At 36.8% G+C, this 15,491-nt stretch overlaps 1 protein-coding gene across 6 annotated transcripts in view; it reads left to right on the forward strand.

The window, feature by feature from the left end:
- WWP1 (WW domain containing E3 ubiquitin protein ligase 1) overlaps positions 1–15,491 on the forward strand; it is a 119,298-nt gene that overhangs the window by 83,011 nt on the left and 20,796 nt on the right. For all 6 annotated transcript variants that reach the window (XM_055303372.1, XM_055303376.1, XM_055303375.1 and 3 more), the window contains 7 exons: positions 121–249; positions 1,581–1,656; positions 1,764–1,835; positions 3,649–3,737; positions 7,232–7,391; positions 10,801–10,934; positions 11,020–11,160. In XM_055303372.1, coding sequence (XP_055159347.1) covers positions 121–249; positions 1,581–1,656; positions 1,764–1,835; positions 3,649–3,737; positions 7,232–7,391; positions 10,801–10,934; positions 11,020–11,160 — 801 coding nt within the window. The remainder of the gene's footprint in view (positions 1–120; positions 250–1,580; positions 1,657–1,763; positions 1,836–3,648; positions 3,738–7,231; positions 7,392–10,800; positions 10,935–11,019; positions 11,161–15,491) is intronic.

The raw sequence follows: 15,491 nt of genomic DNA on the forward strand, positions 1-15,491 counted from the left end.
TACTAAGGCTTTATTTAAGTCATCTTACATATATTTATACGTAGAATCAAATAAACCTTGATTCAGATGTCTTTAGTGCATAGAAAATGTTCACCTTGTGATTGTAACTTTGTCTTTTAGCTTACAGAATGAAGAACCCCTGCCAGAAGGCTGGGAAATTAGGTATACTCGGGAAGGTGTTAGGTACTTTGTTGATCATAATACAAGAACAACAACATTCAAAGATCCTCGCAATGGAAAATCATCCGTGTAAGTGAAAAACCTGAAATTCTTAAATGTTTAATGAGGTAGCCTCAAGTTTAGCAACAGATTTGTACTTTGTGGATCAAGAAAACCTATGTAAGTAATAGCCCAGTATACCTATCTTTGCTTTACGTTACTACAGAATGAATTTGTAGTGCATAATGTGGTAATAATAACAATAGCAGATATTTATCTAGTGATTGCTGTATGCAGAGGATTGCTCTAAGCACTTGTAGAAACTAGCTCATTTTATTTCTCAACAACCCTTTGAGGTTGATAATACTATTTTCCCTTTTTCAGTGCAGAAACTGAGGTTTAGGGAGCATAACTAACTTGTTCAAAATCAGACAGAAAGGAATGGAGCTGATTTCAGACCAAGGCAGTCTATTCACAGAGTATTGTGTTCATAACTGCCACATCATGCTACTGTAGTGTGAAGGAATGAGAAGTCAACAAATCTGAATTTTCCAGATAAAAATATCCTTTAAAATATCTTAAATATCTTAAAAATATCTTAGATTCACCTTCATCCTCATTCTTAGGTGTGATTTCTTTGCATCACTTAGAAGATAGAAGCAACAATAAAAGGGGTTTTTGGTTTTGTTTTGTTGCAAATTCCTACTGTCACACCTGCCCACCTACCAGCATGTCTTCCCTCTTGATCCTATAGATGAACTATCTTTGTTCCTATCAAAGGCCCATCCCTTTGCTGGCACTCCAGATCTTTCCCTCCCTTTCCCATTTAATTGCCCCAACAATTATCATCTTTCTGTACTCCATCATCAGGTTCTCTTCCTCTATTGAATGATTCTCATCAGCTGCTATTTCTCCTAGATGAAAAATAAGCAAAACACAGCTTTTCATTTTTCAAATTAATTCAGTGAAAACTCATTTCTATTGCTGCCCTGAAAGCATTGTCTGTACATTGCTGTTTCTAATTTCTCTTTCAAACAGACCACAAGGAAGTTCCACTAACCCTGAACTTGTTAAGGGCACCACTGACCTCCACATTGCTAATGGTTAATCCAGGGGTTGGTTGCTGTTCTGTCTCACTTGATTTAGGAGCATTTGGCACAATACATTTCGACCTACCTCAACTTCAGAATGTGTCCAGAATCTTCTTTACATCTTTACAAAAGACCCATCCATACATACTTCTCACTGTATGTGTGTTCTTATTGCTCAAGCCTCTTGGCCCATTAAATGTATCTTCTTTCCTAGCAAATAACTTTCCTGTGGTCATTTGTAGGACTCTGGTATACTCCATTTTCATACTTAATATTATATATCTAATTTTATTTTGAATTAATATTTGGTTTCTTTTTTTTTTTCTTCAGAACTAAAGGTGGTCCACAGATTGCTTATGAACGCAGCTTTAGATGGAAACTTGCTCACTTCCGTTATTTGTGCCAGGTACTACAGTGGTAAATAAATCTTATATTCATAATAATTTAGTCTTATCTTTATACTATATATATACTACAGCTTACATGATATCATGACGTTATTTTTGTTTTTAGTCTAATGCACTACCCAGTCACGTAAAGATCAATGTGTCCCGGCAGACACTGTTCGAAGATTCCTTCCAACAGGTAAGGAAGATTTTATCAGAATAAACAATACAACTTGTTCAGTTATATTCTATATATATAAAGGGAGTTAGGGTTTAAAAATTTTAAACCATGACTGCCAGTTACTGAGTGTCCATTATAATAATTGTCCTAATAAACCCCATCATGTATTGAGTGATTGCCAGTGCTTGGCCCTGGCATCTTATATTTATCCTTTAATTCATTATCACAACATCCCTTTGAAATAGCTCTTATCATTATGTCCATTTTAAATAAAGCTTAAACAGCTTCTGGAACAAGTTGATACATTTTGACACTAAATTTTTTGAGATTTTATTAACTCAAACAAGTCTTGATAATACTACCAGATTAAAATGAATCAGTATAGATACTCTGTTCCATTTAAGTATTCTTCAGTAACCCTAATGTTCATTCTTACCTCTTGTAGGTTTGTTTAAAGGTTATGGTCTTAGAGAGATCTTGTCTGAGCTCAGTAGTTAAGATGGCAGTCCCTGCTCACCTCCCTCATAGTCCCATTCTAGCCATTTATGCTACTTTATTCTTTCAATAACACTTAGCACCACTTGACCCATTTTATTTGTTTCCCTTACTAGAAGGTAAGCTCCATGGGAGCACAAACTACCTCACTTACTGCTGTTATGCTCAGTACCTAGAATAGTGTCTTGCATAAAGCAGGTATTCAGTAAACATTTGGTGAATGAATACATGATTGTAATATGTCTGCCTTTCCTGAATCATCTACAGGATATATAAAGAGAAAATATCAACATATTAAATTTTTTTCTGATGATGTGGAGAATTTTTCATAAAAGCCTTCTCATTCCTCTCCCAGAAGTATTACAGTGATGAATTGAAAGCCCCCTGTGTGTACATGTACACAGGGACTTGTACATAAACAAGCCAAAATAGCAGCATTCTAAAGTCAGAGATGTTTAAATTCTAGTTTAATTTTACTAGCTGTTGGAATTTGGGCAAGATACTTAATGTAGCTATTATCAAAACTTTTTTTTGGTTGGACTTAATTCTTAGCTTGCTCTAAGTTCTTGAGCTTTATTGTAGTTTGAGCTTTATTGTAGTAAGTTGTACATCCAAGTCACGAAAGACTTTATTTTGCCTTGTCCTCTGGTGTGGGGAGAATGATGGTCTATTTGATGTGCATGACTGCCTATGAGGCAAAGTCCTGCTGGTGAGCTGTGCCGTCACACGAACATCAGTCTTGGCTTTGGTTTTGACAGATGTGTGGTGGAAGTAGTTAATTGTTATCCAGAAGTAAAACCTGTTTGCTAGTAATCCAATGTAAGGCATTAAGGACTATGGAAATTGGATATGGGTATTGTATAAATAATTCTTTGCTTTAGCTGACTGAGTCCCTTTCCTACTGAGAAATGGAATATGTGGTATAAGCAGGACCCAGAACAAGCTCTTTGCTTCTTATCAGATGTTGCCAGTTAAAAAAGTATAAGTCACCTTTTACAAGATTCTGGTAATTTGGGGCATGACAGGGGAAGGAGTATTTTCTAAACTTAAAAGCTTTCTGTGTCACTCTTCCTCTGTTGCCACTGATCCAAAGTAGAACTACCGTTTAATACTAAAAGAGGGGAAAGATATTTTAGAAGGTAAATCACAGAAAGTTTAATAGAGTAAGGTACATCTCTACTAGTTTGTGGAACATACCAGTTTATCTCTTGAGTTAAAGGCATTGTACAAGATAAGGAAATGTGTTATTTTGGAAGTGGAGATTAAATTTAAATTGAATTGTTTTGGAAGAAACTTGTGCTGTATGAGTGCTTAAGTATCCATGTTTTTGTTTTAGATTATGGCATTAAAACCCTATGACTTGAGAAGGCGATTATATGTAATATTTAGAGGAGAAGAAGGACTTGATTATGGTGGTCTAGCAAGGTAAAATAAACGCACATTTGCTTTGAAATAAGTATGTCTCCATTGTATGCATTGGGTGTATTCTTGAAAAGATACTTTTTTTTCAGTAGCAATCCAGTTATTTTTAAAAACAAAAGTTAAATTATTAGCACAATTCTAGAGGTAACTGTTACTACTATCTTGTTTATCCTATACATTTTCTTTGCATATATATAAATTTGTATGTATGTGTGATATAGTATATATTTGCTGTTTTTTTTTTTCTTTGAAACCGAGTTGATCATACAACATGTACAATATGGCAACTTCATTTTATCGTTTTATATCTCATGGACATCTTTTCATAGCCTGTATGGAGCTATTAATACTCTCCTTTATTTTATGACACTAATACTTCTCTCATTTAATGGTTGCATAATATTACATTGTATGCAGATACCAAAATTAATGGATCTTAATTATTGCTATTGTAACAGTATATGTTGATTTTATGTTTGTGTTTTAATCCAATCTGAGCCCTTGTGAGAATAGTTTTTCACATTCATTAAATAGATTGTTAACAGTGGGAAATGTGAAGCAATAAGAGTGGGAAATCCTTTTTTTTTAATGAACAACTTTTTTGCTTTGCCCACACCTAATTTGACAAGGTTATTTTTAAGCGGAACACTTTCATTAAATCTTTTAAAAGAATTAAACCTGCTTTTCATAGGAACAAATCTTTTTAAACTAGTATTTCAAAAGTGTACAGAATTACAAAAATCATAATTTTAGTACAGCAGGCAAAAAGAGATAGGTGGGACCATATATGTGCAATTATCAGAGGTTTGGTTAATTAACATATTTTCTCCTTCAACGTATTACTAAGCTTTTTCAGAAAAGAAACACTACCTATCACAGTAAATGTTCATATCACATCTGTTGTGATTTATCTCAATTCAGAAATGTTCAGACATTAAAAAATAGGTATATCTTAGAAATGAAATATACTATTTTTACTGTCTGATTTTATAACATTCATACACTTGTCTGCACTCATAGTTACCTCAACTATTTGGGTTTAGTTTTATGTTTTGAAGGTTTAAATGCACATATCCAGTTATTCCATACCATGATTTTCTTATTCCCAAATTCTTAATTTTGATTCGGGTATTAGTTTTAATTTATTTAGGAGTTCACAAGGGTGATATACTCCTTTAGTTTTGCATGTTTGAAAATGTATTTTCTGTTGCTTTTGTATATAAACAACTTCACTAGATGCAAATTTCTTATGCAACTCCAGTTTCTCTACTCCTCTGTAGACATTGCTTCACGGTCTTCTAGCACTGAATGTTAACAACACTATGCAGTGGAAGGACAGCCCCTTGTAGGAAACTCTTTCTTTGGGTGCCTACACAGTCCTTTTCCTTGAAGTTCATTAATTTCATTATTGATTGTTTTATATCTTTTCTTAGGAACATATTAAAATCTTTCTTATTTTAAGGGAAATTTTCTTCTATTATGTCTTTGAAAATTTTTTCTGTTCCATTTGTTCCATTTTTCTTCAGGAACATCAGTCATGGGTATGTGGAATCTTCTTTGTCAGTCTTACATGTCTGTCATCTTTTCTCTGATTATTTTTATCTGTGTGCTTTTCCACTTTGTTTCAATTTTCTCAAACCTATCCTCATGTCACTGTATGCAGTACTGCCCTACATTTTGTTGCTTCTAATGTGATTTTTCTTCATTAGTGGCTTTACTGTTTTCTTCATTTTCTTCTCTAGGCTCTGCTAGCTCATCTGTTGTCTCATAATTTTCTAACCTCTCTTTAGTTTATTTGAGAATATAGGAAAGGATATGTTGAAAATGAACTCTTCCACCTCTTGTTAGTTAGAATTTTTCCTTCTTTTCTTTTAGTGTCAAGATATATAGGTCAGATACCATGTTATAGGCATTCTTCTTTTGAACATATTCCATTTTCTCTGGGCTGCTGTTTGCTAAAAGTGATTTGCAGCAACTAGAAAGTTTATTTCTATTTTTTTGTGTGTGTGTCTAAACACATTCTCACAGACCTGTCAATCCTTTCCCTGGGGGGCATGTCTTACCTCAACCTTGTCCCAGTGGGAAGTCACGTGGTTCAACTGCTATATTGGGACTGAATTAAGTTTGGTTAATTGGTGTTTTGTCATTTCTTAGTTGATTTTTTTATAGGGAGAGACTCCCTTCTCTACCTATTAGGCAGTTTCTGAGATTGTATTTTTAAAGCTTTATAAAGAAAAGCTTTTTGTAAATGGGTTTCCAGGCTAGATCTGGCCTGCCTAATAATGTCTCCCATTGTGATTTTTAAATTTTTTCAATTATTTGACAGCATTAAAGAAAATCACTAGATTATGCTTAAGAATCAAGATTTCTGGCTTCTCTTTAAAAACCTTAGACCCACATTCCCACCTTCTCACATGACATCAATTGGCTGAATCTCAGTAGCTGATTCAGCTCTGTAGGTTAGATACATTCTTTTTCATTTCACTCTGTGCCCACCACTGCCCTGTCATCTAAGGACAATGATTATCTGCCTAGAAAGAATTCTTCCTTAAAAGTGGTAATAACTTTTATCAGGAATACAATGAAGAATGACGGGTTGTGGTTAAGTAGAGAATATGAGGCCTGTGTAGAGAAGGAAACCACTTACTGATGGTCACTATAAGCATTTGAGCTTGGAACCCTGCTTTAGAAATAATTTCTTTTAAAGGGAGTCTTGCAGATTGGATTTATTTTGTGTTATGAATTATTAATCTTTTATCTAGTTGGATTTCATGTATTCGACTTTGATAAATGAGGCAGCATAGGTGGTAATAAGTTAGAGTATGCTTATCACATTGAAAGATTTCGTGTTTTTAATTTTAGTTCCATTTGTAATACATTGGCAATAAATTTAAACTTTTGTAGCAGTAATGCTTTCTATGTCAGTATCACCAACAAATACTTACTAAAACCTATTGCATATAGATCCTAGAATGCCTGTGAGTTAAGGATACAAAAATATATATGAAGACATGGCTTTTCCTTTTGAGGAGCTTCTAGTCTAGTGGATGGGCAGGTCATGCATGTATGGGAAGATGAAGAATATTGTGGTTGTTATAACAATACCACAAAGTATTCAGTGATTGATACAAATCAATATGCTGAAAGTTGCTTCAAAAAATTGTTGAAGCAGGATATGTATAAGTTGACTGAAAGCAAAAGTGGGACCTAACCAGGCTGAGCTGACACTGAGGAGACATACTCAAATGAAAGTTACAGCATAGACAGAAGCATGATATCTATGAGTGGCACTGAGTTTGTGGTTTGGCATCACAGGAACTGCAGGTGACTGGATGGAGGGTCAGATCATAGGAAGACTTAACTGGAGCACTGAGGAATTGGGCAGTGAAGTTGTTAAAGGCTGTTGAGCAGAGATATGATATGTGCATGGGTATATTTAAGATGTTTTTAAATTCATGTATGTATGAATGCTAAAAAATAATCTTACTTTCTTTTAGAGAATGGTTTTTCTTGCTTTCACATGAAGTTTTGAACCCCATGTATTGCTTATTTGAGTATGCTGGCAAGAACAACTATTGTCTACAAATAAATCCAGCATCAACCATTAATCCAGACCATCTCTCATACTTCTGTTTTATTGGTCGCTTTATTGCTATGGTGAGTCCTAATTTTCCTTTATTTATTTATTTATTTATTCATTTATTCAAACTTGCTTATTTCAAAAATATTTTAGGGAGGACTTAAAAAAATGATCCATGTTGTCCTCGATTGTGTATATTTAAATTTTGTTACCAAGGAAATTTGCCTAGAAAGAGGAACAGTATATTTTTTGAGTACCTGTATGAAATCAAGATTGGGAATATGAGGATTATTAATGTAGCTGCTTAGCTATTAAAAGTCCTTTGATTTTATAGATAAAGCTTGATTACAGCGTGACTTTTTCTGTATAAAAGGAAAATCTGAGTTGTATAACAATTGCACCTGACTGATATTTTGGGAGTTTTCAGAACTTTGCAGAAGCTCTTGTGGGACTATTCTCTTTTCAGAAATATTTGTGTTTATTTGTACATTTTATGTTTATTCACTCTGCAAATATTTATTGAGCACCTACTATGGCATCATAGTATGACATAGAGGAAACCATGAAGAAAAGACGTAGTCCCTGCTCTCAGTATCTAAATTCTATTAGAGGGAGACAGAATAATACATAAGTATGTGCTGAGGGAAAAGGAGTGGTTACTTTTTTATATGGCATGATTAGAGGAAACCTCTCTGAGGGGTAGCACATAAAGAGAAATGTGAAAGCAAGGGATTGAATGATGCATATATCTTGGAGAATGACTTTCTAGGCAGAAGGAACAGCAAGAAAAAAGTTCCAAAGTGAAATTACATTTTTGATTAAAAAATAGTATGCATGGAACAGAGTATTTGAGAAAGAATTTGGCCAGAGATGGGTTTACTAAGTCTACTTGCTGCTGTGTAGAAAAGAGACTAATTAGGGGCAGAGGAAAGCAACAGTGGAAGCAGAGAGACCATTTGCCACAATCCAGGTGAGAGGTGATAGTGTCTTGGACTTGAGTAATATAGCAAAGGAGGTAGGGAGAAGTGGTTTGGATTCTGGAGCTAACAGAACTTTCAGACGGCTTAAATTCACAGCGTGAGAGAGTCAAGTATGGCACCAAAATTTATGGCCTGTGTGTCTGGTTGCATTTGCTGTATTATAAGGTGGCAGGGTTGTGGCAAGAGCACATTTTTGGGGTTCGGAAAAATCAAAATTCAAATTTGGAAAAAATGTAGGTCTAACCTCCAAATGGAGATATATAATAGGTAGTTGAGTATAAAAGTCTGGCAATGAGGGGGTATCTAGCTAGGTTAGGGCTATGTGATTATTTAAGGAATAAGAGTAGACAGAGAAGAAATTTAAGGACATTTGCAAGTAAGTCAAGGAGATGGGAAGGAACCAGCAAAAGAGCTGAGGCAGAGGAGGTAGGAGAATCAAACAAACAAGAACAGTTGCTAGAAGACGAAGGAAGATGACCAGCCCTGTCCAGAGTGCTGGTATGGTGAGCAAGATGAGATCTTAGAAGTAACCATTTGATTTGGCCAGCGGAAAGATATTCAGGAGCAGTAGAGAGGAACAGTTGATTGGTGGGAGGGAAATCCAGAGAGAATGGAAAGAGAAATGGAGATGACAAATATAAACAAATATATTTTTTTTAATTTTTATTTATTTATGATAGTCACAGAGAGAGAGAGAGAGGCAGAGACACAGGCAGAGGGAGAAGCAGGCTCCATGCACCAGAAGCCCGATGTGGGATTCGATCCCGGGTCTCCAGGATCGCGCCCTGGGCCAAAGGCAGGCGCCAAACCGCTGCGCCACCCAGGGATCCCATAAACAAATATTTTAAGGAAGTTTGCTGTAAAGGATGATAGGGAAATTGGGTAGTATCTAGAAATAGATATGGAATCGAGAATGGGAGGAGAATAAAATATTTACATGCAGATAATCATGATTAAGTAAGAAAAAAGAATTTGATGAGGTCAAAGAGATAGGGAGTACAGGAGCAGTGATCTTGAGTAAGAGAAAAAGCAAGACCATTAGCTCAGAGTAAGAAGTAGAGAAAAGAACTATTTGAGGAATGAAATAGTCACCCAGGAGAGTGACTGCAGTGGGGAAATAATGATTATCAGGCTCCCACCAAGCTCCCACTGGAGATTGTTGGTCATGAACTAGTCAGCATGGTTGTATGTGCATTTCTAGCATGTTCCAGTACCTAGGCACAGGCATGGAGTAGGTTAAGGGTTGTGTTTAGCTGGGCTTTGGATTTTGCCAGAAATTCATTGAGGAGAGGCTGGGTTTGAAGGTATACAAGAGAGTAATTTTAATGATTGATGATGGAGTCAAAACTGAATAAGGGGAGAAATAACTTTTTTGAGAAGCTGAGAAACAGTGATAAGGTTCCATGTATTCTTTAGATTCCAGTGGAGTCAAAAATTGCAAAAGGCAGTGAGCTAGAAAATTAGGTGTGGTTCAAATTGAGTTTGTGAAGGAAAACAGTTCTTGCTAGTAACAGTATCTAAGGTCATTGATGTCAAGAATGTTTAGAGGTTGAAATGTCCAAAATTATGATGGTAGTGTAGAAGAACACGTCATTGAGGGAGTAACAAGGAGAAACCCAGAGATCTACAGTTGATGACAGCAACGTGAGGGTGAGGGTGGTGAGCCACTAATGGCAGTATGAAGCCATGAGTTGGAAGACGGGCACATTTGAGTAGTAGGAATTAGTAATGAGTAGGCATTAGTAATGCCCTACTTCCAGGTGTGGTGACATGAAGGGGATGGGAGAGAAACAGCACCCCTTTGGGAGGACTTGAGGGGAAACAAGTCCTCAGAAAAGTGCCAGAGGTTTGTTAAATCAAGGTGCTAAAGGATCTTCAACGAACAAGTTGAGTATCTGGGGTATTTTGTTAATGATGGATTACAAACTTCAAAGGGCAAATCATAGAGATGGTTTTGGGAGTGAGGGGAGGTGTGAGAAATGGAATTGGATTTTGAAATGGATGGGCAATTGGTGGTGAGAGTTGGGGTGCTGAGAGGGTCTGGCACTTCCTGTGTTGGCTGTTGTGAGCAACAGTGAAGGCAAATGGAGTTAGTCCTGCAAATCTCTTAAGCAACTGTGGTCAGAAAGGAGTAGAAGGAGGGGTCTTGTCTTGCTGATGTATGCACAGGAGCCCTGAGGTTTTTTCCTCTATTTCTGCATCCAGGTAGGTAATTTATAAAACATCCTAGAAAGAGTGGGGGTTTTGTTCCTTTACCGTCCTCGTTGACAGTTATTGATAGAATGTGATAGAGCTAAGTGTTTGAAGTCATTTAACTTTGTATTTTGTGTTTCATACTTAATACATTTCATGTAATATTTTGGTTTTCATGATTTATGCCGGTTGCTTATTTAAGTGCTTATTTTGGCCTGTGAAGCCTCACATTTTCTCTGTTATCATTGTGCTCTAAATAAGAAAATTGTTGTTTTATAAATTTTTAAGTAAAAATTTTTATTTCTCTTGGCAGGCACTTTTTCATGGGAAGTTTATTGATACTGGTTTCTCTTTACCATTCTACAAGCGTATGCTAAGTAAAAAACTGACTATTAAGGATTTGGAATCTATTGATACTGAATTTTATAACTCCCTTATCTGGATAAGGTTTGAAGATTTATCTTTCAATAAGGCATTTTCTTAAAGCCAAATTAGATACATTAATTAATCAATGTATATTTGTATCACCTAGAGACAACAACATTGAAGAATGTGGCTTAGAAATGTACTTTTCTGTTGACATGGAAATTTTGGGAAAGGTTACTTCACATGACCTGAAGCTGGGAGGTTCCAATATCCTGGTGACTGAGGAGAACAAAGATGAATATATTGGGTAAGGTGATACACCTGATTGACCTGAATCTCTAGAACTTCTAGAGCATGTCAGAACTAACTCATCTGTCTGTACCTTTAATTTTATCCCATGTTCACTCCTCTGGGAAGCTGTTCCCGCATTCATTCCCCCTTTCGCTTATCCTTTTTTGCATTTGCGCTCTACTCCATCTTGGTCTGTTTATAAACATGCTCAAAAATTCAAATGTACTAAAATAACTTCTCTTAAAAAAAATAACTTCTCTTGTCTCTAATGTACATTTATTTAAGTTCTTCTCAATAGTACCAGTGTTCTTGAAATAAAGGAATAAATGGTGACCTTCATTTTCCCACTCCCACGTGCTGTATGCATTCTACCTTTGTCCAGATCAAAAATTATAGAATAGTGGGGCTTAAAAGGGCTTTGCAAAGACTGTGAAGCTTTTTTATTTCTAGGTGAAGCACCCAGGGTGCTCTTTCAGGTTGTTTAGCAAAGCCCAGCCTGAAGCCCAGGCTCTGACCAGCAGCCTGATGCTCATTCCTCTTCCAGCTCACTTTTCCTTTTTAACTTAACTCTTTTCATAGGACCTGCCAAGCCCCTGTTTTGAAACCCTTTATTTTCTTGAATTCCATGATCCTGCACCATAGAAATTTTCTTCACATTTTCTGTAATGATGGTTACCTAAACCCCAATTTCATAGCTATGCATGCTTTTCCCAGGTTCTTTATTCAACCTGCTTCTCTACATAGCCTGCTACCGTGGCTTCAGTTTTCTATTAAGGTAGTATCTTCAGATACTTAAGGTGTAATTTCCATTTGCCAGCAAGGTAAATCCATACCTTTCCAGAATAGAACCAGATAGTAAATATTTCAGGCTTGTGAGCCACATACAGTCTCTCTCGGAACTACTCCACTCTGCTATTGCAGCACAAAAGCACATAGAATATGAAGAGATACTTGTAGCTATGTTCCAGGAAAACTACTGAGGACTCTGAAATGTGATTTCAAATCATGAGATATTCTTTCAATATTTTCTCAGCCATTTTTAAAAAGTAAAGACTATTCTTAGCTCACATGCTGTGTATAAAAAACTGATGACAGGCTGGAGTGGGCCCATGGGCCACAGTTTGCCAACTCCTCAACACGTCAAAATCAAAATTCTCAATTTGTTTTTCTATTGCCTCACTTGACCTGTCTCTGTTGATGGTACTATCATTTTTATGCTCTTTCAGGCTTGGATTCTCAGTGTCACCTTTGTCTCAAATTTTTATGTTGTTCTTGATATTTGTTTAAAAAATGGGATCATATCATACATGTTACTGTCTAGCTTGGTTATTCCATCCTCCACATCAGTAAGGAGAGATCTAACACATTTTCTAATAGCTAGATTAATTATGATATATCCATCTGTCATTTTTGCTAGTAGGTATCATTCAGGTTGTGTCCAGTTTGGGCTACTACAAAGGCAACACAAAACTTCCTTAAGCATAACTCTGTATACCTGCTGCTTTTTGTCTTTGTGGGATAGATTTCTGAAGTGAGAGAATTCAGTCAAAGACTCTTTAATAGATATTGGTGTGTTGCTTTCCCAGAAGGTCATAATTATCTTTTTTTCTCTTTTTAACCCATAAGTTGCTATGGCCTTTGAATTTCACATCCTTAGTGTCTCCCTGTTTATTAAGTAAATGCAGCCATTCTATGTGGCATTCTAGGCCTCTGGCTTCCTATTTTTCTGCTAAACTACTGTTGTCCAATTGGAGTTAAGCCAATGACTGATTTTCTTCTTTGTATATATTTGTATTCTCTGACATTTCTGTTTTGCTTATTTGTCATGCAGTAAGCATTTATTACTCTTACTGGCAAAAACAATATAGCCATTTACATTTTGAAAACATATTTATAAGGATGGTTCATAAGGCACTGGGCTTTCTGTACTTAAGCCTTAAACTTTCCACAGGATCCAACAGTAGTTAGTTAATAGCGTAACTGAAGCATTTTTAAAAATACTGTCGATATTTTCAAATAACGAAAACAGATTAAATACAATTTCATCATATGAAGTTCATATTTAGTTCACTACTTTGAATTTTATGTATTGTGTTAAGGTGATCACTGTTTTCTAAAGTCTTATCTATATAACACCTGTTATAAAAAGTTAATATCTAATCCTGAATATAAACAATTTTTGGATAATTTCGTTTCAGTCTCTGAAACCGTAACAGACTTTTTAATCTTGTATTTTAATCTTGCTCTTTATGTGAGACTTTATGCTATTATGTGAGACTACTCTTCTTTTTAAATTGTGATATTTTGTTTCTAGTGTACAGAGTAGGACCTCCATGAATCTATGAGTAAATGAATGGTAGAAAGATGTATGAAGTGCTGTCGGAATCCAGAGTGAGAAGGAAGTCATTGATTCTGTTGGGAGAACTGAGGAAAGTTCTTCATAGGACATTGCGTATGTTAGGTCTGAAAAGACAAATGGGAGCTTGCCTGGTAGATGGAGAGTTTTGGGGGGAGGGAAATAGCAGGAGCAGAGGAATTTTTTTTTTTAAGATTTTATTTATTCCTGAGAGACACACAGAGAGAGAGACAGAGACATAGGCAGAGGGAGAAGCAGGCTCCATGCAGGGAGCCCGATATGGGACTCATCCTGGGACTCCAGGATCACGCTCTGGGCCGAAGGCAGGTGCTAAACCGCTGAGCCACCCAGGGATCCCCTTGGAGCAGAGGAATTGAGGTATTAAAGGGATTAGTTTATCCTGAGAATCTACAACCACAGCACTGTGGTAATAGTATCATGGTGAGAAATAGTGGCTAGCTAGGAGCCTCAAGTGGTAGCCAGATTGTATATTAGTCTAAGGAAATTCTTATGTCTAAGAAACCTGGAATTTGCTCTAATATGAGTCATGAAAAACTAACCAAAACCAAGATGAGGTGATGAGAATTGTTTTTGGAAGGCTAATTCTGGTATCTTTGTGGAGGATGACCTGGGAGGGGATAGATGGATGGAAGAGAGTGGTTAGAGATCAGAACATAGGTAAGAGGCTCTTTCATTCTTCTTGTGGTTGAGTATCATAGACCTGAAATAGGACACAGTAGACATAAATGAAGGAATGGATTTTTTAAGGATGTTATAGGAATAGATTAGTTCAGGTTCAAAGATCAGTTACATATAATGAGGAAAATACTAGCAAATGAAATATTTGAGGTGTCTGGATTGGTTAACAGTTGCATGTGTTAGCAGGATATCCAAGGAAGGAGGACTTTATATCTTAGTATCTTAGGAGGAAATCAGGATTTGGGAACTCAAGAATGACTGGCTTTTCTGTGATGATTAAGAGTTTAGGTAATTAATGATATCATGTTTAGGTAGTTAAAAGAAAAGAAGGCAGAGATCGCAGTGATACCAACATCTATGGAACAGTGAAAGCATTGAAGGAAATTAAGAAATAGCCAGAGTTAGATCAGATCAGGAATGGTGGTTTTGCCAGACCAGGGAAAAACTAAAGTCGGCTTGCGAATGCCAGTGCCCAGTGTTACAGGACGTTCATGCACAGGAGTGATTTTGAAGAGGGCCTGGGGCTTGGCAATTAGAGTTCTTTGGTGATATTTGTGAAGAAAGGGTTTTTTTTCCCCCTAGAAGAGATGTTGAAAGCCCCAGACCATTACAGTGGTTTCAAATTTGGGTGAGGGGATCCCTGGGTGGCGCAGCGGTTTAGCACCTGCCTTTGGCCCAGGGCGCGATCCTGGAGACCCGGGATCGAGTCCCACGTCGGGCTCCCGGTGCATGGAGCCTGTTTCTCCCTCTGCCTGTGTCTCTGCCTCTCTCCCTCTCACTGTGTGCCTATCATAAATAAAGTAAAATAAATTAAAAAAAAAATTTGGGTGAATAGGAGGTGAGAAGTGGAGACAGTGAAGTATAAACTTTTATTAGGAGTGGTAGTAAAGAGAGAGAGAATAGTTAAGAAGAAACACTGGGGGTCACCTGCATGGCTCAGTGGTTGAGCGTCTGCCTTTGGCTCAGGTCATGATCCCGGGGTCCTGGGATTGAGTCTCACATCAGGCTCCACTGATGGGAGGGAGCCTGCTTCTCCCTCTTCCTATGTTTCTGCCTCTCTCTCTCTGTGTCTCCCATGAATAAATAAATAAAACATTAAAAAAACATAAAAACACTGGGTTGAAGGAAGGGTTTTGGAAAGTAATAGTCTAGCACCCATGTGGGCAAGTGGGAAGTGAGGTGGGAAGGTAGAGTTGAGGGCATGGGCAAAAGAGGGCAAGTCATTGATGAACAGCTGTAGAGGCAGCAAGGATGAAAGGTTTGCCTCAGCAGAGAAGACCAGCTTCCTCTGG

Source organism: Nyctereutes procyonoides, unplaced genomic scaffold (genome assembly GCF_905146905.1).
Source record: "Nyctereutes procyonoides isolate TBG_1078 unplaced genomic scaffold, NYPRO_anot_genome, whole genome shotgun sequence".
In the NCBI taxonomy this organism is placed as follows: Eukaryota; Metazoa; Chordata; class Mammalia; order Carnivora; family Canidae; genus Nyctereutes; species Nyctereutes procyonoides.